Below are 26336 nucleotides of genomic sequence, written 5' to 3' on the forward strand. Positions count from 1 at the left end.
TTAAAAACCCGCATGGGAAGGCACAAGGAAAAAAAACCCCACAATCGCACATGCGGAGAACACGTAGACGCGTCTCCCTGCTCCGCAAAAAACACAGGCTGAGGGACCTGCGCTTGTGCATGGGGCGGGAACACACTATAGCATAAACGGTGGGATGTTGCTAGAAAGTTCTTCTCACTACAACATCCGAACCGGGCTCAGTCAAATGATGTAACCAATTTGAAGGCCTGCTTGTCCTTGGGAAATAGTGGCTATTAACACGTTTTACAAGATGAATATCTGAACTCTCAGATAAATCACCCAAAGTTCAGTCTGAAAGGAGCAAATCAGATGTTCTGTGGGACCATGTCTGGTATTTGCCAAAAGTTACATTTCTACTGTGTCTGTACAAATACGCTTCACAGGTATGTCCTCTACTCCAGTCCAGTCAGCTCAGAGTACTTTATCCCAATTTAGTCAACTTGTGCAGCTCATGAAATCACCATATACTGATTAGGAGTCCCTTTTGCCTCATGTGGGGCAGACTTCAAACATTTCTAAGGCATCTCCCATATTCCCCCACTTGTCATGCTAACTCAAAATTGATAGGGGCTAGTACACACCCATCCTTCAGAATCTTCCACATTTTGCTTCACGTAGTCCCTTCAGGAGTTAAGCTTTCCTGTCCATTTCTGGGATTGTCTTATTGCTGTTTTAAAAAAATCTCCCATTACCCGAGAGCAACACTGCTTACTTATAATGTGCTCTCTGTGGACAGCAGAGGAAAACACTTCTGGGTGGATATCATTACAAAATGTCCTTGGTCAATCACCCCCTACTTGTTAACTCAAAGCTGGAAGACAGTCACACTATCCCTCCACATCATCCCCACTGAATTTGCTTTGCTTCAGGCCATTTAGTATCTGAGGCTAATATGCTATGGGCCTTTATTTAGATGGGTCTACCCGAAGAATGCAATATGTCTTTTTACACTGGTATCACAGAACAAGCCCCAAGCTTGGGATATTAGGAGGCAAAAGCTGAAATCAAGAGGTAAAAGGATGGGTAGAGCTATCTGGTTCTCTCGAGGTGTTTGGGCTTCAGTTTATTTAACCACAGGAGAACATATGAGACCTAAAGCATGCAAAGAGAGGAGAGCCAGAGGAACATGTAATGACACACAGAACTATAGAATCACAGCCAGGTGGCTGCTCTTCGGACAGCAGTATGCGGGCACATGGCCAGCACAGCCTAGAATCGATTAGACTAACAATTCTGCAGGACACGAAACACATCTTGGAATCCCTATGGATAGAAAGTCCAGGTGTAAAGGGGAAAAGGATAGTGATAGGAGTGTACTACTGTCCATCTGACCAGGATGAACAGACAGAAGAAGAACAGTTATCAGAAATTAGGGAGGCTAATAAACTGGAGAACACAATAATAATGGTGATTTCAATTACCCTGATATTGACTGGGGCATGCTAGGGAGGTAAAATTCTTTGACAAAATCAAGAGCTGCTTTATGGAGCAGCTGGTACAGGAACCAACAAGAGAAGGAACAATTCTAGACCTAGTCCTTAATGAAGCGCATGACCTGGTGCAGGAGGTAATGGTGCCGGAGCCGCTTGATAACAGTGGTCATAACATGATCAAATGTGATATAAGCTCTGGAGTAAGTACACACAGGAAATCCAATACAGTAGCATTTAACTTTCAAAAAGGAGACTATGGAGGAAATGCTAAAGCGGCTAGGGCTTGTCAGATAGGAGAAAAGACTCACAACTTAGAGGAGCAGCTGCAGGCATAGATGCTGTTCAAAAATATCATCCTGGAAGCCCAAGCCAAATATATTCCATGTATTAAAAAAGGAGGAAGAAGGAAGGAAGCCCAAACGACAGCTAGCACGGTTAAAAAACAAGGTGAAGGAAGCTATTAGAGCTAAAAGAAAATTCTTCAGAAAATAGAATAAGGATGTGACTGAAATTAATAGGAAACAGCATAAGGAATGGCAAGCCAAATGCAGAGCACTGATAAGGATGGCAAAGAAAGACTTTGAAAAGATGATTGCATTGGAGGCAAAAAACACATAGTAAAAACTTTTTCAGGTATATTAAAAGCAAGAAGCTAACAAAAGAATCAACTGGATCGCTAAATAACCAAGGGGTAAAAGGGGAACTCAGAGAAAAAAAGGCCATAGTGGAGAGATTAAATGAATTCTTTGCTTTGGTCTTCAACGAGGAAGATATCGGAGAGATACCGGTGCCAGAAATGGTACTCAATGCAGAGTCAGAGAAAATCAAAACTCTGTAAACCTGGAAGATGTAATGGGGCAATCTGACAAATAGCCTGAACCGGATGGTACAGAACCCAGAGTATTGATAAAATTGAAAAAAGAACTTGCAGAACTATTGTTACTAATATGTAATTTAACTTTAAAAATCAAGCATGGTACCGGAAGATTGGAGGGTATGCAATTGTATATGCCTTCCTATGCTTGGCCTAAGGCCTGTACAGTCAGTTTGGTTCTCACAAGTTAGCCTACTAACTCAGCATCTTGTGTAACAATCATTGCCTTCTCAGGAGCTGAGAACTGACACTTCATAACATTTGTTTGCAGCTGAGTATGTTTTTCATATAAGGTGGATGTAACCTTGATAGTTGCTAAGGGACTGAGGACACAGTGAAGCCTACCAGTATGTTGCATTTGTGGAGAGACACAGAGAGAGGACACAAGGGTATTGTTCTGACTGTGCACGCAGAACAGATCACTGACTAGCCAATAGGTACCGATTTTGCACGTGAACTCCCATCAGGAGAGACTGATAGAATACAGGAACAATCCATATATGGTAGAAGGCAACCTACTGGTGCTAGTTTACGGGAAATCACACGATTTATGAGAAATGGAATTTGCAACAGTATATATGTGATGTCCGGGAGGTGTTAGCTGAGCAGTCCTTGTCTTTCAGGATGCGCATTTGCTGACTGACAACCTGCTTCAGGGAGAGAACTATTGTTTGTATTTTTTTGGTTCTGTGATAATAAAGGTAATTACTGACTGCATCTAACAGAGTCTAAGTTATCTTTCTTATTTTTCCAGCTGTTGGGGCTGTAATGCTTTCGTAATGCCGATTTTTTAAAAAGGGTTCCAGAGGTGATCCTGGAAATTACAGACCAGTGAGCCTAACATCAGTGGCAGGTAACATGGTAGAGAGTATAATTAACAACATTGCACAGCATATAAATAAAGCATAAGACAAAGCCAACATGGATTTAGTGAAGTGAAATCTTGCCTCACCAATCTATTATATTATATTTCTTTGAAGGGGTGAACAAACATGTGGATAAAGGTCATCCGGTTGAAATTGTGTATCTAAATTTAAGGAAATTAGAAAGTCATGGGATAGGAGGTAGTGTTCTATTGTGGATTAAAAACTGGTTAAAAGCTATGGTTAAACAGTCAGTATTTTCAATGGAGAAGGGTTGATAGTGGGATACCGAAAGGGTCCTGCTGGGACTGCTGCTTTTTAACATAATGATCTAGAGATGGGAATAACTAGTTGAGGGAATTAAATTTGCTCATGACACAAAGTTATTCAAAGTTGTTAAATCTCAAAAGGACTGTGAAAAATTGCAAGAGGACGATACTAAACTGGGACACTGGACATCCAAATGGCAGATGACAATTAACATGAGCAAGTGCAAAGTGATGCATGTGGGAAAGAGGAACCAGACTATAGCTACATGATGCAAGGTTCCACATTAGGAGTCACTGACCCGAAAAAGGATCTAGGTGTCATCGATGACGATACGTTGAAAGCCTCTGCTCAGTGTGCAGTAGCGGTGAAGAAAGCAAAATAGAATGTTAGATATTATTAGGAAAGGCATGGAAAACAAAGATGAGGATGTTATAATGCCTTTGTATGGCTCCATAGTGCAACCGCACCTCGAATACTGTGTGCAATTCTGGTCACCACATCTCAAAATAGAAATACCGGAATTAGAAAAGGTACAGACAAGGGCAACAAAAATGATAAAGGGGATGGGACGACTTCACTATGAGGAAAGGATAAAGTGGCTAAGGCTCTTCAGCTTGGAAGGAAGATATGATAGAGGTATATAAAATAATGAGTGGAGTGGAACGGGTAGACATAAGTACATAACCATATTGGGACAGACCGAGGGTCCATCAAGCCCAGTATCCTATTTCAAACGGTGGCAAATCCAGGTCACAAGTACAATACATTTTATGCTGCTTATCCCAGAAATGTGCAGTGGATTTTCCCAAATCCAATTTAATAATGGCTAATGAACTTCTTTTAGGAAGCTAGCCAAACCTTTTTTAAACCCCGCTAAGCTAACTGCTTTCACCACATTCTCTGGCAACGAATTCCAAAGTTTAATTACATGTTGAATGAATAAATTTTCTCCAATTCATTTTAAATTTACTACTTTGTAGCTTTATTGCGTGCCCCCTAATCCTAGTATTTTTGGAAAGAGTACACAAGCGATTCACGTACCTGTTCCACTCCACTCAGTATTTTATATACCTCTATCATATCTCCCCTCAGCCGTCTTTTCTCCAAGCTGAACAGCACAAGCCATTTCAGCCTTTCCTCATAGGGAAGTGAATCGCTTGTTTACTCTTTCCAAAATACTAGGGCAAGAGGACATGCAATGAAGCTACAAAGTAGTAAATTTAAAACAATTCATAGAAAATAATTTTTCACTTAAGCCATTATTAAGGTGGAGTTGGGAAAATCCACTATTTCTAGAATAAGCAGGATAAAATGTATTATGTTCTTTTGGGATCTTGTCAGGTACTTATGACCTGAACTGGCAACTGTTGGAATCAGGATACTGGGCTTGATGGACCTTTGGTCTGTCCCAGTATAGCAACACTTATGTTAAGAGAGAAGATGTTTATGAAGAACAAAGAAACACAATTGCTTCAGGAGCAGATAACATGAAAGCTGAAGAAAATGAACAAGATAAAAGGAGATAAATTATAAAGAAAAATAACATTTAATTGTAAGTAAATAAATCAAGCATCTAGTTTTGAGGAAAATCACCACCAGGAGCCCTGCTACTGGACTGGCATCAGCTGCATTATTTCATCACACAGGACAATTGCAAGAAAACTATCAAAATGCTGCTATTCATAAATCAACAGTCATGACAAAAAAAAAAAAAAGAGAGAGATGTAAATTGTACCTTTTATGTCTCATTTGTAAAACATGACTGAAGCCCTGGATTAACCATTAAGGAAAATAAGCATGTATTTAGGGCATCAAGGGAAGGGAGGCACCACAGTTTTTTCCCTGGCTCTCATGCCCTTAACTCTTTCACTGCCATCTGCCACACCCTTTATCCAACATGAATTTCAGTATTTTTCTAATCATTCATATATATGTTATTGTTTCATACAATGATATTATGATATTTCTTAGCATTTGAATCTGTCTTTATCAGTTAAGCCCTTGGTTTCCAAACCTGGTCCTGGAGGCACCCCGCCAGTCAGGTTTTCAGGATATCCACAATGAATATGCATGCGAGAGATTTGCATACAGTGGAGGTAGTGCATGCAAATATCTTTCATGAATATTCATTGTGGATATCCTAAAATCCTGACTGGGGTGCCTCCAGGACCAGGTTTGGGAACCACAGAGTTAAGCAATGAAATGGCCAAGGAGCACCACTGTTGGGCTGTGCTTAGGGCATTACTTGGCCTTAATCTGGCCCAGTATGACTACTGAAAGAGTGAAAAAGTATAAGGACAGGAATTTTTTTTAATACTACAGCTGATCAGAGTTATCCTGCATTTCAGGTGTGGGAAGAACCAATTTTGTAGCCAATAAAAATCAATTAAGAGGTTTTCTCCAATTGATTCTAATGCTGGGGACTAGAAGAAGCAAACAAAAAAAGTGAGGTGAAAGAAGATGAGAATTCCAAAGGATTAAATTGAAACCTTTAATATTGTCAACAAGACCGATGGTCTAACACAGTGTTTCCCAAGTCAAGTCCTGGAGTACCCCTTGCCAGTCAGGTTTTCAGGCTATACACAATGAATATGAATGAAGATTTGTATATAATAGAGGAAGTGCATGAAAATGAAGTTCATGCATATTCATTGTGGATAGCCTGAAAACCTGACTGGCAAGGGGTACTCCAGGACTGGACTTGGGAAACATTGGTCTAACATATAAAACTCGATACAGCTATGTTTCAGAATGTGTGCCTGCGTTAGGAGTCAGTAGTGTCCATCGCTATTGCTGGTGTGATCTAATGCTGTGTATATGTAAATAATGCTGGCAACAACTGGCTCTTGACAACAAAAAAACAAATGAGGTCGTCAGCAGCATTCTTACTGCAAAGAAAATCCGGCAGCGTCTTCTTGTGTTACCTCACTTTTTTGTTTGCTGCTGCACGTCCACGAGGATTGGATTCTCTCCTTCTTTTTGGGGACTAGAAGAAGGCATCACTCTATAAAGCTAATCGCAAATACTGTAATGAAAAGCTATCACCTTGGCCTCTATTTCTACTATAATGACTATTACCAGCTTTCTTCAAAGGCCACTACCTAAATAAAATGACCCCACAACCAGCAAGAGCAATTCAATTAGAATAGAATCCTTCATAATTACCTGGCAAAACCATTATGCACTTGTCTTATTACTTCTGAATTGCTTAATGCCAAACCCTTCATCTAGGGAAGAAGAAAAGGGGGAGAAAAGTTAGAGAACACAACCCACACTTCAGAGTGACCAGAAAAAGGAAATCCACACTTCTTTACTTACAGCTGCATCAAAGCTGTTGGAGAACTCCTTAAACTCCGACAGTGTCTCCCCGAGTTGTATATCTGAATGGCTGCAATTTAACAACACGCTGACTATAGCCTGAGTCGCACAAGCATTATTTATAACCTTTAAGGAAAAAAGAAAAAAAGCTTAGTTGCATAATTAGAAACCGTCACCGGGTAGCATTGCTCAGGTTATTTTTGCTACAGCAGATTATTACCCTTGAAAGTGTCTCAGATCTGTTAACCTGTAAAGTATTACGGCTGGTCAAGCTGAAAGGAGATGGGCAGTCCAAGTTCGATCTAATGGACGTCTAATCTACTTGTTAAATCCAGTCTGCCCATCCTCAGTAACCACTAAGAGATCAAACATGCTTGTCCCAATTCAGACACAGTCCTTGTCTCCACAACCTCCACTGGGAGGCTATTCCACATGTACACCACCCTGTGAAAAATTATTTTCTTAGATTAGCATGAGATGAAGCAAAGAGGTTATAAGCTCAGAAGATATTTCCTTCATTTGAAAAAGGCTCACCTCCTAATCATTAATGCCACAGAAGTATTTAAATGTCTCTAAAATCCCCCTTCTCCCACCATTCTTCTAGAGTATACATATCGAGGCCTATAAGTCTGTTCCCATACGCTTTATATACGTCTAATATAATAAAAAGGCCTTATTTGTGCCACTTTACTTGGTTCAAGCAAGTAAGCAACCACTCTAAGGCAAGTGACACTTTTTAGCTGCATAAGGCAAGGTTGATTTTTGCCCTCACTGGATTTTATTGGATTTTAGCTCTATTGCATGTATGTGCCATTTGGGACCGCAATAGCTGTCTTAGCCCCTGACGCAGCCTCTACTGAGGCGAAACGTGGCCACATCGGGACATTTTACAGAGTGGCACAAATAAGCAATTATCATATTAGACGAATGCTCTGCTCTTCTTGGACTGCTTTCTGCATTGCAGAGCATTCTGTTCCTCTTCTGGTGTTCCCATACACTTTATGACAGAGACCATTAACCAATTTTGTAGCTGCCTTCTCAACCGACTCCATCCTGTTTATATCTTTTTGCAGGTGAAGTCTCTAGAATTGCACACAGTACTCTAAATGGAGCCTTAGAGACTTATACAAGAGAAGGCACAAAAAGCTGTGAAAAATAAGCACTGTACCAGACGCAGTGAGGCAGCTGTGAAACAGCACTTCTTTCCCTCAAAGAAGATGAGAGAACACTGCTGGTCCCACGCTTTTGCAGCAGGCACCCACTCATACTTGGTGGGGACACTGGCGCATGTCTTAAACCTGTAGTATGCTATTTCAAGCGTTCTGCACCAGGCATCACCCACACATGTGAGAACATGGCCTACTTGTCCTCTGAGACAGCGAAGACACTTAGCTGCAACAGGCACTCTCCAAGGACAGCAGGCCTTATATTCTCACATGTGGGTAACATGAGTTCATGTTGCCTGTCCGAAGCGTATAAAGCGAATGCTACATACCTGTAGAAGGTATTCTCTGAGGACAGCAGGCTGATTGTTCTCACTGATGGGTGACGTCCACGGCAGCCCCCTCCAATCGGAATCTTCACTAGCAAAGTCCTTTGCTAGCCCTCGCGCGCCGATGCACACCGCGCATGCGCGGCCGTCTTCCCGCCCGAAACCGGCTTGAGCCGGCCAGTCTCATATGTAGCACAACAAAGACCAGGGAAGACACAACTCCAAAGGGGAGGCGGGTGGGTTTGTGAGAACAATCAGCCTGCTGTCCTCGGAGAATACCTTCTACAGGTATGTAGCATTCGCTTTCTCCGAGGACAAGCAGGCTGCTTGTTCTCACTGATGGGGTATCCCTAGCCCCCAGGCTCACGCAAAACAACAACCATGGTCAATTGGGCCTCGCAACGGCGAGGACATAACTGAGATTGACCTAAAAAATTTACCAACTAACTGAGAGTGCAGCCTGGAACAGAACAAACAGGGCCCTCGGGGGGTGGAGTTGGATCCTAAAGCCCAAACAGGTTCTGAAGAACTGACTGCCCGAACCGACTGTCGCGTCGGGTATCCTGCTGCAGGCAGTAATGGGATGTGAATGTGTGGACAGAAGACAATGTCGCAGCTTTGCAAATCTCTTCAATAGTGGCTGACTTCAAGTGGGCTACCGACGCTGCCATGGCTCTAACATTATAAGCCGTGACATGACCCTCAAGAGCCAGCCCAGCCTGGGCGTAAGTGAAGGAAATGCAATCTGCTAGCCAATTGGATATGGTGCGTTTTCCTACAGCCACTCCCCTCCTATTGGGATCAAAAGAAACAAACAATTGGGCGGACTGTCTGTTGGGCTGTGTCCGCTCCAAATAGAAGGCCAATGCTCTCTTGCAGTCCAATGTGTGCAGCTGACGTTCAGCAGGGCAGGAATGAGGAAGGGGAAAAAATGTTGGCAAGACAATTGACTGGTTCAGATGGAACTCCGACACAACCTTCGGCAGAAACTTAGGGTGAGTGCGGAGGACTACTCTGTTATGATGAAATTTGGTGTAAGGGGCCTGGGCTACCAGGGGCTGAAGCTCACTGACTCTACGAGCTGAAGTAACTGCCACCAAGAATATGACCTTCCAGGTCAAGTACTTCAGATGGCAGGAGTTCAGTGGCTCAAAAGGAGGTTTCATCAGCTGGGTGAGAACGACATTGAGATCCCATGACACTGTAGGAGGCTTGACAGGGGGCTTTGACAAAAGCAAACCTCTCATGAAGCGAACAACTAAAGGCTGTCCTGAGATCGGCTTACCTTCCACACGGTAATGGTATGCACTGATTGCACTAAGGTGAACCCTTACAGAGTTGGTCTTAAGACCCGACTCAGAGAGGTGCAGAAGGTATTCAAGCAGGGTCTGTGTAGGACAAGAGCGAGGATCTAGGGCCTTGCTGTCACACCAGACGGCAAACCTACTCCACAGAAAGAAATAACTCCTCTTAGTGGAATCTTTCCTGGAAGCAAGCAAGATACGGGAGACACCCTCTGACAGACCCAAAGAGGCAAAATCTACGCTCTCAACATCCAGGCCTTGAGAGCCAGGGACCGGAGGCTGGGATGCAGAAGCGCCCCTTCGTCCTGTGTGATGAGGGTCGGAAAACAGTCCAATCTCCACGGTTCTTCGGAGGACAACTCCAGAAGAAGAGGGAACCAGATCTGACGCGGCCAAAAAGGAGCAATCAGAATCATGGTGCCTCGGTCTTGCTTGAGTTTCAACAAAGTCTTCCCCACCAGAGGTATGGGAGGATAAGCATACAGCAGACCCTCCCCCCAATCCAGGAGGAAGGCATCCGATGCCAGTCTGCCGTGGGCCTGAAGCCTGGAACAGAACTGAGGGACTTTGTGGTTGGCTCGAGATGCGAAGAGGTCTACCAAGGGGGTGCCCCACACTTGGAAGATCTGTCGCACTGCACGGGAATTGAGCGACCACTCGTGAGGTTGCATAATCCTGCTCAACCTGTCGGCCAGACTGTTGTTTACGCCTGCCAGATATGTGGCTTGGAGCACCATGCCGTGACGGCGAGCCCAGAGCCACATGCTGACGGCTTCCTGACACAGGGGGCGAGATCCGGTGCCCCCCTGCTTGTTGATGTAGTACATGGCAACCTGGTTGTCTGTCTGAATTTGGATAATTTGGTGGGACAGCCGATCTCTGAAAGCCTTCAGAGCGTTCCAGATCGCTCGCAACTCCAGAAGATTGATCTGCAAATCGCGTTCCTGGAGGGACCAGCTTCCTTGGGTGTGAAGCCCATCGACATGAGCTCCCCAGCCCAGGAGAGACGCATCCGTGGTCAGCACTTTTTGTGGCTGAGGAATTTGGAAAGGACGTCCCAGAGTCAAATTGGACCAAATCGTCCACCAATACAGGGATTTGAGAAAACTCATGGACAGGTGGATCACATCTTCTAGATCCCCAGCAGCCTGAAACCACTGGGAAGCTAGGGTCCATTGAGCAGATCTCATGTGAAGGCGGGCCATGGGAGTCACATGAACTGTGGAGGCCATGTGGCCCAGCAATCTCAACATCTGCCGAGCTGTGATCTGCTGGGACGCTCGCACCCGCGAGACGAGGGACAACAAGTTGTTGGCTCTCGCCTCTGGGAGATAGGCGCGAGCTGTCCGAGAATCCAGCAGAGCTCCTATGAATTCGAGTTTCTGCACTGGGAGAAGATGGGACTTTGGGTAATTTATCACAAACCCCAGTAGCTCCAGGAGGCGAATAGTCATCTGCATGGACTGCAGGGCTCCTGCCTCGGATATGTTCTTCACCAGCCAATCGTCGAGATATGGGAACACGTGTACCCCCAGTCTGCGAAGTGCCGCTGCTACTACAGCCAGGCACTTTGTGAACACCCTGGGCGCAGAGGCGAGCCCAAAGGGTAGCACACAGTACTGGAAGTGACGTGTGCCCAGCTGAAATCGCAGATACTGTCTGTGAGCTGGCAGTATCGGGATGTGCGTATAGGCGTCCTTCAAGTCCAGAGAGCATAGCCAATCGTTTTCCTGAATCATGGGAAGAAGGGTGCCCAGGGAAAGCATCCTGAACTTTTCTTTTACGAGATATTTGTTCAGGGCCCTTAGGTCTAGGATGGGACGCATCCCCCCTGTTTTCTTTTCCACAAGGAAGTACCTGGAATAGAATCCCAGCCCTTCCTGCCCGGATGGCACGGGCTCGACCGCATTGGCGCTAAGAAGGGCGGAGAGTTCCTCTGCAAGTACCTGCTTGTGCTGGAAGCTGTAAGACTGGGCTCCCGGTGGACAATTTGGAGGTTTGGAGGCCAAATTGAGGGTGTATCCTTGCCGGACTATTTGCAGAACCCACTGATCGGAGGTTATGAGAGGCCACCTTTGGTGAAAAGCTTTCAACCTCCCCCCGACCGGCAGGTCGCCCGGCACTGACACTTGGATGTCGGCTATGCTCTGCTGGAGCCAGTCAAAAGCCCGTCCCTTGCTTTTGCTGGGGAGCCGAGGGGCCTTGCTGAGTCGCACGCTGCTGATGAGAGCGAGCGCGCTGGGGCTTAGCCTGGGCCACAGGCTGTCGAGAAGGAGGATTGTACCTACGCTTGCCAGAAGAGTAGGGACCAGTCTTCCTTCCCCCGAAAAATCTTCTACCTGTAGAGGTAGATGCTGAAGGCTGCCGGCGGGAGAACTTGTCGAATGCGGTATCCCGCTGGTGGAGATGCTCTACCACCTGTTCGACCTTCTCTCCAAAAATATTGTCCGCACGGCAAGGCGAGTCCACAATCCGCTGCTGGAGTCTGTTCTCCAGGTCGGAGGCACGCAGCCATGAGAGCCTGCGCATCACCACACCTTGAGCAGCGGCCCTGGACGCAACATCAAAGGTGTCATAGACCCCTCTGGCCAGGAATTTTCTGCACGCCTTCAGCTGCCTGACCACCTCCTGAAATGGCTTGGCTTGCTCAGGGGGGAGCGCATCAACCAAGCCCGCCAACTGCCGCACATTGTTCCGCATGTGTATGCTCGTGTAGAGCTGGTAAGACTGAATTTTGGCCACGAGCATAGAAGAATGGTAGGCCTTCCTCCCAAAGGAGTCTAAGGTTCTAGAGTCTTTGCCCGGGGGCGCCGAAGCATGCTCCCTAGAACTCTTAGCCTTCTTTAGGGCCAAATCCACAACTCCAGAGTCATGAGGCAACTGGGTGCGCATCAGCTCTGGGTCCCCATGGATCCGGTACTGGGACTCGATCTTCTTGGGAATGTGGGGATTAGTTAGAGGTTTTGTCCAGTTCGCCAGCAATGTCTTCTTAAGGACATGGTGCATGGGTACAGTGGACGCTTCCTTAGGTGGAGAAGGATAGTCCAGGAGCTCAAACATTTCAGCCCTGGGCTCGTCCTCCACAACCACCGGGAAGGGGATGGCCGTAGACATCTCCCGGACAAAGGAAGCGAAAGACAGACTCTCAGGAGGAGGAAAGCTGCCTTTCAGGAGAGGGAGTGGGGTCAGAGGGAAGACCTTCAGACTCCTCGTCAGAGAAATACCTGATGTCTTCCTCTTCCTCCCACGAGGCCTCACCCTCGGTGTCAGACACAAGTTCACGAACCTGTGTCTGCAACCGCGCCCGACTCGACTCCGTGGAGCCACGTCCATGATGGGGGCGTCGAGAGGTAGACTCCCTCGCCCGCATCGGCGAAGCTCCCTCCGCCGACGTAGTCGGGGAGCCCTCCTGGGAGGCGACGGCAGTCGGTACCGCAAGCGGCACCGACGCCGGTGACCTCACCTCGGGCGATGGACCAGCCGGCGCCACGCTCGACGGTACCGGAGGCGCAAGCACCGCCGGTACCGGAGGGGTAGGGCGCAACAGCTCTCCCAGAATCTCTGGAAGAACGGCCCGGAGGCTCTCGTTCAGAGCGGCTGCAGAAAAAGGCATGGAAGTCGATGCAGGCGTCGACGTCAGAACCTGTTCCGGGCGTGGAGGCTGTTCCGGGCTGTCCAGAGTGGAGCGCATCGACACCTCCTGAACAGAGGGTGAGCGGTCCTCTCGGTGCCGATGCCTACTGGGTGCCAACTCCCTCGGCGACCCAGAGCTCTCGGTGCCGACACGGGAAGGGGACCGGTGTCGATGCTTCTTAGATTTTTTGCGAAGCACGTCACCGGCGCTTCCCGGCACCGACGAGGAGGACGTAGAATCCAGTCGTCTCTTCCTCGGGGCCGAGACCGAAGAGGGCCGATCTCGGGGGGGCTGTACCGCAGGAGCCCTCAGGGTAGGGGGAGACCCACCCGAAGGCTCACCGCCACCAGCAGGGGAGTGGACAGCCCTCACCTGCACTCCAGACGAAGCACCACCGTCCGACGACATCAGCAGACGAGGTCCCGGTACCACCGACGTCGATGCAGTCACCCGATGTCTCGGCGCCGATGCAGAGCTTCGATGCCTCGATGCACTCGATGCACTGGCCGCTGAGGATGAAGATCTGGACGCTGCAGACGTCGATGCACTTGATACCCCCGGTGCCGATGCCGACGAAGAGCCCGAGAACAAAAAGTTCCACTGGGCCAACCTCGCTACCTGAGTCCACTTCTGTAAAAGGGAACACAGACTACAGGCCTGAGGGCGGTGCTCGGCCCCCAGACACCGAAGACACGAAGCGTGCCTGTCAGTGAGTGAGATTAGTCTTGACCCATAAGGCCTTTTATACACTAAATCCTGACTATCTGTCAAATCTAACTATTCCTTACACTGCCACACGAACCCTTAGATCCCTGACAGATAACAGGTTAGTGATTCCTCCTCTTGCTAGGGCTAGATGGGAATCTACACGGAATTCGGCTTTTTTCTATCTGTCTCCCTCTCTTTGGAATGGCCTTCCAAAAGAGATCAGACTTGAGAAATCTTACTTTCATTTCGGAAACTTTTGAAAACCTTCTACTTTATCGAGTATGTAGATCAGAATTTAGAATAATGGAAGAAAGGTTATAAATGGGCATCTGTAATATATACTAAGTCAAAACTGTATTATCTGTCTGTGTAGATTATATTATGTATTTAATTTTGTATCTGCAGTGTTCTCCTGTGTATTAATCATGAGTTATATTGTTTTCATCTTATGTAGCTAGTTTGTTGGGTTTGCTGTGCTTTCCTGTAATGATTGGAGTTCTAATGTTTGTCCAATTTGTACTTATTGTACTGCTTTTTTTTTTTTTTTTTTATAAATTGTAAACCGTTCTGTCTTGCAGTAGCAATAAGATACGGTATATAAATTGATGTAAATAAAAAATAAATAAATAAATAAATTACCCGGGCGCACGGGGTGCACTTCTTGAAGCCGCTGGAAGGCTTCGATGTCATGGGCGGAAAAATCACGCCGGCGAGATCGAAAGACGAAATGGCGAAATTTGGCACCAGCAGAAAAAAGCGGGAAGGAAATTTCGACCGGGGCCTAAGTAAGGCCTACCCCGACGACGAAAGAAAACTTACCGGGGTGAAAAACTCGAACTAGAGGAAGGGAAAAAGCCAAAAAAGGGTTTTTCCAACACTTTTGAAGTGAAACGAGTCGAAAAACGACGCGCGAGGTCGACTTTTACGGGGCACGAAACGGAAACACAACCGTCCCGAGCGCGGAGAAAAGAAGACTGGCCGGCTCAAACCGGTTTCGGGCGGGAAGACGGCCGCGCATGCTTGGTGCGCATCGGCGCGCGAGGGCTAGCAAAGGACTTTGCTAGTGAAGATTCCGATTGGAGGGGGCTGCCGTGGACGTCACCCATCAGTGAGAACAAGCTTTAAACAGGTCTTGGAGTGTGAGATTCGCTCCACTGGGCATGCGCGAGTGCCTTCCCACCGGCCACGAGTGTGGGACCAACAGTACAATATAAAACATAAGAAAAAATAAAAAAGGAAACAATTCCAATGGGAGGTGGGAGGGTATGTGAGAATATAAGGCCTGCTGTCTTTGAAGAATACCTGCTACAGGTAAGTATCTTCACTTTGTCCAAGGACAAGCAGGCCTATAATTCTCACATGTGGGAATCCCTAGCTACTAGGCTCATCGAAAACAACAACCAGCGATCAACTGGACCTCGCAACGGTGAGGGCAAAAAAGTAATTAACTTGAAACTATATACAATCTGAGTGCAAGTGCAGCCTGGAACAGAACAAAACAGGCCTAGGAGGGTAAAATTGGACTCTAGACCCCAAACAAATTCTGCAGAACTGTCTGTCCAGACAGACTGTTGCGTCGGGTATCCTCCTGAAGGTGGTAATGAGATGTGAATGTGTGGTCTGAAGACCATGTTGCAGCCTGGCAAATTTCTTCAATGGAGGCTGACCTCAAGTGGGCAACTAATGCCACCATAGCTCTGACATGACCCCCAAGAGTCAGCCCAGCCTGGGCATAAGTGAAAGAGAAGCAATCTGCCAGCCAATTGAAAATGGTGAGTTTCCCCGACGGTGACCCCCATCCTGTTGAGATCAAAAGAAACAAAAAAAGTTGAGTAGACTGTCTGTAGGGCCTAGTCCGCTCCAAGTAAAAGGCCAATGCTCACTTGCAGTCCAAGGTGTGCAGTGTGCTTTCACCAGGATGGGCATGAGGACAGGGGAACAATGTTGGCAAGACAATTGACTGGTTCAGAAGAAACTCCACAAAATATGGAGAATATCCAGATACTAGTAAAAAAAAGGCTCATTTCTGTCAGAAATGAAACGGGCGCTAGCAAGGTTTTCCTCGGCGTTTATGTTAGAGACAGAGAGTGTGATAGACAGAGAGTGTGTCATAGAGAGTATATATGAGAGACAGAGAGTGAGTGAGTGCCCCCTCCCCCTCCCTTTATGGTCTGAGGCCCCCCCCTTCCACCCCCACCTCCTCTCCCCTACCCCCCCCTCCAGCCACCCATGTCCTGCGACCCTCATCTCCCCCTGCCCCCCTGCAGCCACCCATGTCCAACGACCCTGCTCTCTCACCTGCCCCTCCTTCATCCACCCAGGTTGTGTAACCAATTCTTTGGGGCAGGCAGGAAAGATCCCCAGTCCTGCCTGCCCGCTGCTGGCGCTGACGCTCCCCCGCTGCCGGATCGCTGTTCAAAATGGCCACCGAGATTCTGTTGAAGTCTTGGAGGCCACCCTTGTAAGGGCGTTTCCCTACTCCTCCCCCTGCTTAGGAATCAGCTGTGAGTGACGTCAGCCTGGCTACGGAGCCTAGCTCAGGAACTCCGAAGGCGCCACGGACACAGGCAGACACATTAGAACGTTGGTGGTGAGAATTATTATATAGGATAGTGCCTTCACTCCCACTCAGTTCAAATGCAATCTTTCTTCTTAAAAGGATACACATATGCATCACTTTTCCATATATAGAGAGATATTTTTGCATAATGTCTCGTCATTTAAATTGGTGACCTCAGCAGTGAAACCTGCTAATGTGTTACCACTATTGCAAGGCTGTCCTGCACCCATCTCTCTTCAATGGTACACCCAGCTAACAAGCTTCAATGTGCCTTAAATGTTTAAGTTATTTTGTACTCATCTTAAGAGAAAAATGCCAGACGGGGGACACCACGACCAACATGCATGCTTCGCCTCCTCAGGCTGTTTCAAAAAAACCCACTGTGTGAGACATATTCTTTATATTTTCCAAAAGGTGATCTCATTTTATTTCTAACTCTTACCTCAATCTCCACTACCCCAACTGTAAAGGACTAAAATATAAATCCACATACGCAACCAGTTTCTCCTACATTAGCACGCAACTATGGAACGCATTACCGAAGGCCGTAAAAACAACGCAAGACCTAACCATCTTTCGAAGGCTTCTGAAAACTGATTTGTTCAAAAGGCATACCAATAACACTCGCCTTCAATACTAAATAATAAGTCTGTACGTGAACTAGAATAACCGAACCCCTATCATTTGACTGTTTAACCTCTCTATATTAATGAACAAGCATTACCAATCTAATCCTTACGTCGAATATGGCCTTTCTATAGTCGACAACCTAATGTATGTTACAATCCAATCTATCACTCATGAACCAATATACAATACTATAATGTATGTAATGCACCTTAATGCAATACCTTTGTAATTCTATTACCCGGAAATGGCAACCGCCATTATGGCAAATGTAAGCCACATTGAGCCTGCAAATCGGTGGGAAAATGTGGGATACAAATGCTACAAATAAATAAATAAATAAAATATATCAGTCATTAGTGCCAGCTTAGCTATAATTAATGGAAAAATCCATGCCAAGATGGCAAAGGCATTTAACTGCTAATTAATATACTACTTCCTGATATACGTCAACCACCTTCTCCATTCTTATTGGACTATAACACTGACATCTACTCTAATTCTAAAGTTAAACCTCCCAGTATCACAGTTCGAAGCTTAAAAATCATCTGTTCCCTGTAATTTAGCAGCAAATGCCCCTGTAATCTGGGAGGCTAAGTAGTCGTCCTATTAAATTACGTCTCACTGAACATAAGTCACGTATAGTAACTTAGAATGTCCAAGTCCCTTTAGTACAGCATTGGGTGGCTTGTCAACATACAGTTAAAGATTTACGGTGGAGGATAATAGAGCAGATACAGCCAGGGAGGGAGGCTCCATAGATGCAATGCTAAATTACAGAAAACAACAGATGATTTTTAAGCTTCAAACTGTGATACCAGGAGGTTTAAATTTAGAGATGGACTGGATGTCAGTGTTATAGTCCAATCAGAATGGAGGGCGTGAGTGACGTATATCAGGAAGTAGTATATTAAATTAGCAGAACGCCATTGTGGTATGGATTTTTCCATTAATTAAAGCTAAACTGGCGCTAACGATGGTTACAAGAGTTAAAACTAAAATAAAAAAAAGAAGATCACTGTTTGGGAAATATAAAGAATATGGTTCACACAATGTTTTTTTGTAATATGTTTAGGGGACAGTCCTTGAAACAGCCTGGGGAGGAGAAACATGCATTACGGATGCCATGTTCTCCGTCTGGCATTTTTCTCTTAAGAAGAGTACAAAATAACAAACATTTAAGGCTTATTGAAGCTTGTTAGCTGGGTGTACTGATGAAAAGGAGGGTGCAGGATAGCTTTTTAATAGTGGCAACAGACTAGCAGGTTGCACCACCGATGTCACCAACTTAAGTGAAGAGACATTATGCAAAAAAAATATATATCTATATCTATATATAGATATCTACACATATCTCTACTATAATAAAAAGCACCTCCAACGTTCTGAAGCTGACTCCGTGGCTTCACTGAAATGAAGGGTTTGTAAGGTTCGTCAGATTCGTCAGTCTGTCACCATCTCTCTCGGCCCTGCCCTCGCGTCAAAATGTGATGACGTTGAGGGCGGCGGACCTATCAGAGTCGCGAGGGCGGGGCCGAGAGAGATGGTGACAGACTGACGAATCTGACGAACCTTACGAACCCTTCACTTCAGTGAAGCCACAGAGTCAGCTTCACAACGTTGCAGGTGCGTTTTATTACACTACACAGCTCCCTAATTTTGCAGTTAAACATTGCAGGGTGGCTGGAGGGGGGGGGGAGAGAGGGGGGGCAACAACCCTGGAACTGGGAGGGAGGGAGAGAGGGGGGCAACGACCCTGAAACTGGGAGGGAGGGGGAGTGGGAGCTGACCCTGAAACTGGAAGGAAGGGAGGGGAGGGGGGAGCTGACCCTGAAACTGGGAGAAAGGGAGGGAGGGAGGGGGGAGCTGACCCTGAAACTGGGAGGGAGGGGATGGCCCTGGCACACACTCATTCTCACACACACTCTCGCACCCAGTCTCACTCTCTTTGTCACACACACTCCGAGGAAAACCTTGCTAGCGCCTGTTTCATTTGTGTCAAACGGGCCTTTTTTCCAACTATATACATATATATATATATACACACACACATATGGAAAAAAGTGATGCACATAAGTGTATTCTTTAAGAAGACAGATTGCATTTGAACTGAGTGGGAGTGAAGGCACTATATTCAGATGGAACTCTAATACAACCTTAGTTAGGAACTTGGGTGCATCCGCCACTAAGGCCTAAAGCTCACTGACCCTGCGAGCTGAATTAAGAGCCACCAAAAATATGACCTTCCAGGTCAAGTATGTCAGATGACAGGAATCAAGTGGCTCAAAAGGATCTTTCATCAGCTGGGTGATAATGACATTGAGGTCCCATAACACAGGTGCAGGTTTGACAATGGCTCTGTCAACAGCAAACCTCTCATGAAGCAAACAACCAGAGGCTGTCCAGAGATGGGCTTACCCTCTACATGTTGATAAGCACTAATTGCACTGAGGTGAACCCTTATGGAGTTGGTCTCGAGACCAGACTCAGAGGTGCAGAAAGTATTCAAGCAGGGTCTGTGTAGGGCAGTAAACAGGATATAGGACTTTGCCATCATCCCAGACAGCAAACCTCCTCCATTTGAAAGAACATCTCTTAGTGGAATCTTTCCTGGAAGCCAGCAAGACCTTGGAGACACTCTTAGGAAGATGCAGATGCAAGGAAGCAAAATCTAAGCTCACAACATCCAGGCCATGAGGGACAGAGACCGGAGGTTGGGTTGCAGAAGAGATCCCTCATTCTGTGCGATGAGGGTCAAAAAACACTAATCTCCAGAGTTCTTCGGAGGATAACTCCAGAAGAAACGGGAACCAGATCTGCCAAGACCAGTAGGGAGCAATCAGGATCATGGTCCAGTGGTCTTGCTCAAGTTTCAGCAAAGTCTTCCCCACAAGAGGAATGGGAGGATAGGCACACAGAAGTCCTGTCCCCCAATAGAGGAAAGCATCCGACCCTAGCCTGTCGTGGGCCTAAAGCCTAGAATAGAACTTAGGGACTTTGTGATTGAACTGAGTGACTAAGAGATCTACCGAGGGGGTGCCCCACAATCGGAAGATACGGGCAGACTGTTGGATTTGCCCACAGGTAAGTGGCCTTGAGGAGCATCCCATGCCGGTGCACCCAATGGCACATCCAGACAGCCTCCTGACACAGAAGGCGTGATTCGGTGCCCTCCTGCTTGTTAGTGCAATACATGGCAACCTGCCTGTTTGAATGAGTACAATTCGGTTGTTCAGCCAATCCCTGAAAGCCTTTAAAGCGTTTCAGATTGCTCAAAGCTCCAAGAAGTTTGATGTGCAAATCTGTTTCCTGGGCTGCCAAAGCACCTTAAGTGTGAAGCCCATCTAAGTGAGCTCCCCACCCTAGTTGGGATGCATCCATCATGAACACTTTCATGGGCTGTGGAATTTGGACTGGGAATCTCAGAGCCAAACTGGATCAAGTTGTCCATTAGAGAAAGGACTGAACCACCTCTGGCGAACTCAAATGACATTCTCTAGGTTTCCCGTGGCCTGACACCACTGGGAAGCTACAGTCCACTCAGCAGTTCTCATGTGAAGACATGCCATGGGTGTCGCATGAACAGTAGAGGCCATGTGGCCAAACAAGCTCAACATCTGCCGGGCTGTGACCGGCTGAGCTGCTCAGACTCGAGTGGCAAGGATGACAAAAATGTCTGCCTGCGCCACAGGGAGAAAAGCCTGAATTGGTCGAGTGTCTAGAGGGCTCCAATGAACTCCAATAGCTGGACAGGGAGCAGATGGGACTTGGGGTAGTTTAAAAATGAACCCCAGTAGCTAACATCTGAATACTTCGGAATCCTGAGCACCATTCTGCGACATGCTCTTGACCAGCCAGTCATCGAGATACAGGTACACATGGACTCCCAGTCTGTATAGCAACGTTGCAACTACTGCAAGACACTTGGCGAAAACTCTGGGAGCAAACACGAGAGCAAAAGGCAACACGCAATACTGAAAGTGATGTGTCCCCAGACAAAACCAGATACTTCCTGTGAGCTGGAAGTATTTGGATTTGAGTATAAGCATCCTTTAAGTCCAGAGAGCATAGCCAATTGTCTTTCTAAAGCATGGGAAGAAGGGTGCCCAGGGAAACCATCCTGCACTGTTCTTTTGACCAGGAATTTGTTCAGGCCCTTTAGATCTAGGATGGGTCGCATACCGTTTTCTATTGCACAAGGAAGTACCTGGAATAGAAACCCTTCACTTCTCCTGCATGGGCCTTGAGAGTGATAGAGAGTTCCTCTGTGAACACCTGCTTGTGCTGAGAACTGGAGCGATATGCTCTTGGTGGGCAATCTGGTGGTCTCTATAGTCAATTCAGGGTGTAACCAAGCTGGACTATTCGAAGAACCCACCGGTCGGAGATTATAAGGCGCACATAAAATTTCAGCCTCCTCCCAACCGACAAGTCATCTGGGACATTCACTTCTATAATGCCTATGCTCTGCTGGAGCCAGTGAAAAGTTCATCTCCCTGCTTTCACTGGGGAGCTGCCTTGGCCTTAGGCGCACGCTGTTGATGAGAACGAGAATGCTGGGGCTGAGCCTGCTTAGGCTGGAAAGAAGTGGTGTTTCCCTTGCCTCTGCGAGTATAAGTACTCCTCTTTGACTTGCCAAAAAACCTCTTAGAGGAGGAGGCAGGAGCACAAGGCATCCGATGTGAGAAAAAAATAAAATAAAATTGATGGTATCAGTGTGTTTTCTGATGAGGTCCGTGACCTCCTCCACCTTCTCTCCCAAAAGATTATTCCCCTGGCCCGTGACACCCACCAACCTCTGCTGGACTGCCAGGTCCAAGTCAAGAGACATGCAGCCACTGGAGTCTGCATATTGCTATACTCTGGGCAGATATCCTAGAAACCACATAAAAAGTGTCATAGGCACCCCTGGTGGGAGAGTCTGCCAAACCAGACAGACATACTGTGCACCAAGGATCTCAAGTACAGACTCGTGTATGGCAGCTGTTTTATAAAGTTTTTAATCTAATGGGACTGCTTCAAACAGACCCTTTCAAGCTAACTCAGTAATTAGATTGCCCTTAGTAACCATTGAGACTCTCTCTCTCTGCACTTCATGGTTATGCAATCCTCTCCAGAGAGGTTAGAATGCGAGGATGTATGACTGGGCCACTGACATCAAAAATGTATGCTTCCGTACCAGACAGGTCATACCACACATAGCCTGCATTTTATAAAAGATAGCCACGGTGAAATAATATATTTTAAAACAAAAGGCCCATATGAATCACTAAGCATTAAAAAGGGCATACCTAGAGGTAAAAACAGAAAAGAGAAAAAAGGAAACTTTAAAAACATGGAATCGGAACCTAAGGAGGCCCCATGTATGTCAGAAAACTTCTATGCAGAAAATTACACATATTTAGAAAGTGTACCATGAGGGGAAAGACATTTTTGTGGGTCTGTGGAAAAATGAAGACCAAGACCCTGCTTGGTAGCTTTAGAAATAAGTAGTCCTATGATGCACATGCACAGTAGGGTCCAAAAGCTTCTAGAACAGTGGTTCCCTAACCTGCCTTGAGGGAACTGCCGTCAGGTTTTTAGGATATTCACCACAAATGAGAATGAGAAAAATGTGCATACCATGCAGGCAGTGCATGCAAATCTCTCAAGAATATTAACTATAGACATCCTGAAAATTTGAAAATCTGGGGATCCTCTGGATAAGTATGAGAACTATTATTCCAACAGTCACTCCAAGCTGTGGAATCTCCCTCCCTCCTTCCCAGGTAACTAAACTTCGACATCTTGCTTGTCCTCAAAGAAATAAATAGCACAACACAAAGGCTACTTTTGCATGCAAAAGCCTAAAACAAGTCAGCCCAAGGACCACCGATGCCTGAAACAGCCAACAGGGAAACATCCCCAATTTTGCTTTCATTAAATTTAATCTGACATTTACTCATATATCATCATTTTAAATAAAGTGAATCAAAGTATGGAAAGGAGGCAGAAGTATGTCATATCAAGTTGGTATTCTTATATACCAATAAAATCTTTGCCTACATGTTCATTCTTACTAGATTGTTTTTCTCCAATGATTTTTGTTCAAGAGACTTACCGTACCTGCTTAGCAAAAAATAGTGTGTCAAGTCGAGAATCTTGAACAATGGAGCCAGCTGGTTCTTCCCCTGGCTGCCATTTGAAGAGGAAAATTAATCCATGAACTGGTCTGCAAAATAAAAGTATCACAGTGACACAAACAAAAAGTGTGTTAGAGGCATGTCAAGAGCCAGAGTGCACTGCAGGTTCCACCCCCCACCCCCATCAAGAAGCCAAATACATTTACAAACTAAAAATAGTAGTGGGACCTAAACAGTTAGGTGAATGGTCTTGAGATCTCCACTTGGAAAATTTATCTAGTCCCAAGTGTAATGTTTGCTCCACCATCAGCGGACATAATGTGAAATAATAGAGCACTACTATGTACACAAATGCTTGCACAATGGAGATAACCAGAAGAGATCAGAAAAAGGCACACGATGTAACCTTCCAAGAGCAGGAACCAACAAACTATTAAATACAGGAACACATTTAGCAAATAAAAGCAGAAAGGAAAACTTATTCCAACTTATCTGGCACAGCAGCCAATTAAATGCTATTCTCTTCATAGCACTGTATTTCTGAGAAAGTACATTTTCCTAATTTCTATATAGTACGACGTTGCACGCGCAAATCTGGTCATATTCTGGATTTGCGCATGCAACTTAACTAGTCAATCAGTGCCAAAGCAATTGACAGTAATTGGCATTAAAATTTACACGCACAATTAAGCATATTCTATAAAGTGATGTATGTAAATTCTAAGTCACATAGTTGAAAAGGTATGTACGTTGTTACCCGGTCTGTACCTAATTTAGGCATCAGCATTTACAGCAAGTTTTATTTGGCACAACTGCCCAACGACTAAAATTTAGTCGCACGGATAAGCGCTTGGCGTATTCTATAAACCACTTGGAAATTTAGGTGTACTTTATAGAATACACCTAGGCGTATTTTATTTCAAAGCTGATTTTTAGGTGTGATACAGAATCCAGCCCATTATGTCTGAAAAGTGATTATGCCTCCCTGCAAAGCTATGGTCGTGAACAGGCTACAGCAGAGGTTTTCAACCCAGTCCTCAGGGCACACCTAGCCAGACGAGGTTTTCAGTATATCCCCATCTGGCTGGGTGTGTCCCAAGGACTGGGTTGAAAACCTCTGGGCTAGAGTCTGGCAGACTAGCGAAATAAGTTATTTACATAGCTTTTAAGGTAAAATTAGTTCTTACTTGATAATTTTCTTTTCATTAGTACCAACAAATCAATCCAGAGACTGGTGGGTTATGTCCCTCTGCCAGCAGGTGGAGAGAGAGAGAGAGAGAGAATTTCCAAGGTTCACTATATGTGGTCATGTGTAGCCACCTAAACCTCAGTATTGTCGATACCAAAGCCATGTGGATCTTCAAATCACCACTAAAATCGTATTCCTTTGCCTTCAGAAATACTAAAAACACCCTGCAACCGCAAATGCGGGAGGAACTCAAGCAGCTCACAGCAAGTAAAGAGATTTGCTCCAACCTTCATTGAACCTAGAACAAATAACCTGTAACCATAAAACTGAAACACAAACAAGAAACCCAACAAATAATACCAGCAGTAAATCTTAGGGTGGGTCTCTGGATTGATCTGTTGGGACTAATGGAAAGAAAATTATCAGGTAAGAACTAATTTTAACTTCCATAGCGTCCCACAGATCAATCCAGAGACTGGTGGGATGTACCCAAGAAGTTCTTAAGTAGGGTGGGACACAGAGATCACAGTTTGCAGGACAAAAGCCATCAGTCCGCGCTACTACGTCCACTCGATAGTGCTTTGCAAAGGTATGCACAGACGACCAAGTCGCCGACTTGCAAATCTCCAAAGAGACTAACCTCGACTCTGTCGTAAAAGTGGCCTGTGATCTCGCAGAATGCGCTCGCAACCGAGCGGGAGGATCTTTCCCTGAAGAGATGTAAGCCGAAGAAATAGCCTCTTTTAACCAGCGAGCCACCATGGCCTTAGAGGTTTGCTGCCCTTTCCTCTGACCCGCAAAAAGAACAAACAGGTGATCCAAATGACGAAAGTCATTCGTAACTTCCAAGTACCTGATGAGAACTCGTCTCACGTCCAGACACCTTAGAACCCGAAACTCCGTAGGATAGTCCTCCCTAGGAAAAGTGGGAAGACAGTTGTTGATTTACAAGAAATCGTGACACGATCTTCGGTAGAAAAGAAAGAACCGTCCGCAGAGTAACTCCTGCCTCCGTAAACCGGAGGAATGGATCTCTACAGGATAAAGCCTGCAACTCCAAAACTCTCCTCGCGGAGGAAATAGCTACCAAAAACACCGTTTTCAACGTCAAGTCCTTTAACGATAAAAGAGACAGAGGCTCAAAAGGAGGCCGCTGAAAGGCCCACAGCACCAAATTAAGATTCCATGTTGGAAACACCGAGGTACGCGGTGGACGATAATGATTCACTCCCTGCAGAAATCGAATGATGTCCAGATGTGAGGCCAGAGAGGACCCTTGAAGACAACCCCTAAAATACGCTAGGGCCACCACCTGAACCTTCAGGGAACTCAAGGATAGGCATTTTTCAAGGCCATCCTGCAAAAAAGCCAAAATAGAAGCCAGCGAAGCAGACGCTGCAGTCAGAGCTGCTACCTCACATCACGACTCAAAGGTCCGCCACACTCGAGCGTAAGGTGTATTAGTGGAATGCTTCCTAGCCCTTAACATAGTGGCAATGACCCTGTTTGGATAGCACTTCTTTCTCAACCTTGCCCTCTCAATAGCCAGGCTGTAAGACCAAACGGGGAGGGATCATCCATAACGACTGGACCCCGATGCAGCAACTCCCGATGAGCCGGCAGATGCAACGAACTGTCGACTTGAAGACTAACCAGATCTGCATACCACGGACGCCTGGGCCAATCTGGAGCCACTACAATCACCCGGCCTGGGTGACGAGCCACATGACCTATTAGCCCATCGTGGGCCACAGCAGAAACACATACAGGAGGTTGAACAGAGGCCACGGTTGAAGAACTGCATCGATTCCCCGTGAGAGAGGATCCCTGCCCCTGCTGAAAAATTGAGGCACTTTCACATCGACACCCCCCTCCCCTCCGCGTCTCTGAAACTCGCTCTCCAGTCATGGAGCTGCGAGGG

At 46.1% G+C, this 26336-nt stretch overlaps 1 protein-coding gene across 2 annotated transcripts in view; it reads right to left on the reverse strand.

Moving 5' to 3' along the window:
• UCHL5 (ubiquitin C-terminal hydrolase L5) overlaps nt 1-26336 on the reverse strand; it is a 132478-nt gene that overhangs the window by 87774 nt on the left and 18368 nt on the right. For both annotated transcript variants that reach the window (XM_030205680.1, XM_030205678.1), the window contains exons 3-5: nt 23210-23315; nt 6780-6905; nt 6627-6688 (exon numbers count right to left, since the gene is read on the reverse strand). In XM_030205680.1, coding sequence (XP_030061540.1) covers nt 6627-6688; nt 6780-6905; nt 23210-23315 — 294 coding nt within the window. The remainder of the gene's footprint in view (nt 1-6626; nt 6689-6779; nt 6906-23209; nt 23316-26336) is intronic.

Source organism: Microcaecilia unicolor, chromosome 6, assembly GCF_901765095.1.
Source record: "Microcaecilia unicolor chromosome 6, aMicUni1.1, whole genome shotgun sequence".
Classification (NCBI taxonomy): domain Eukaryota; kingdom Metazoa; phylum Chordata; class Amphibia; order Gymnophiona; family Siphonopidae; genus Microcaecilia; species Microcaecilia unicolor.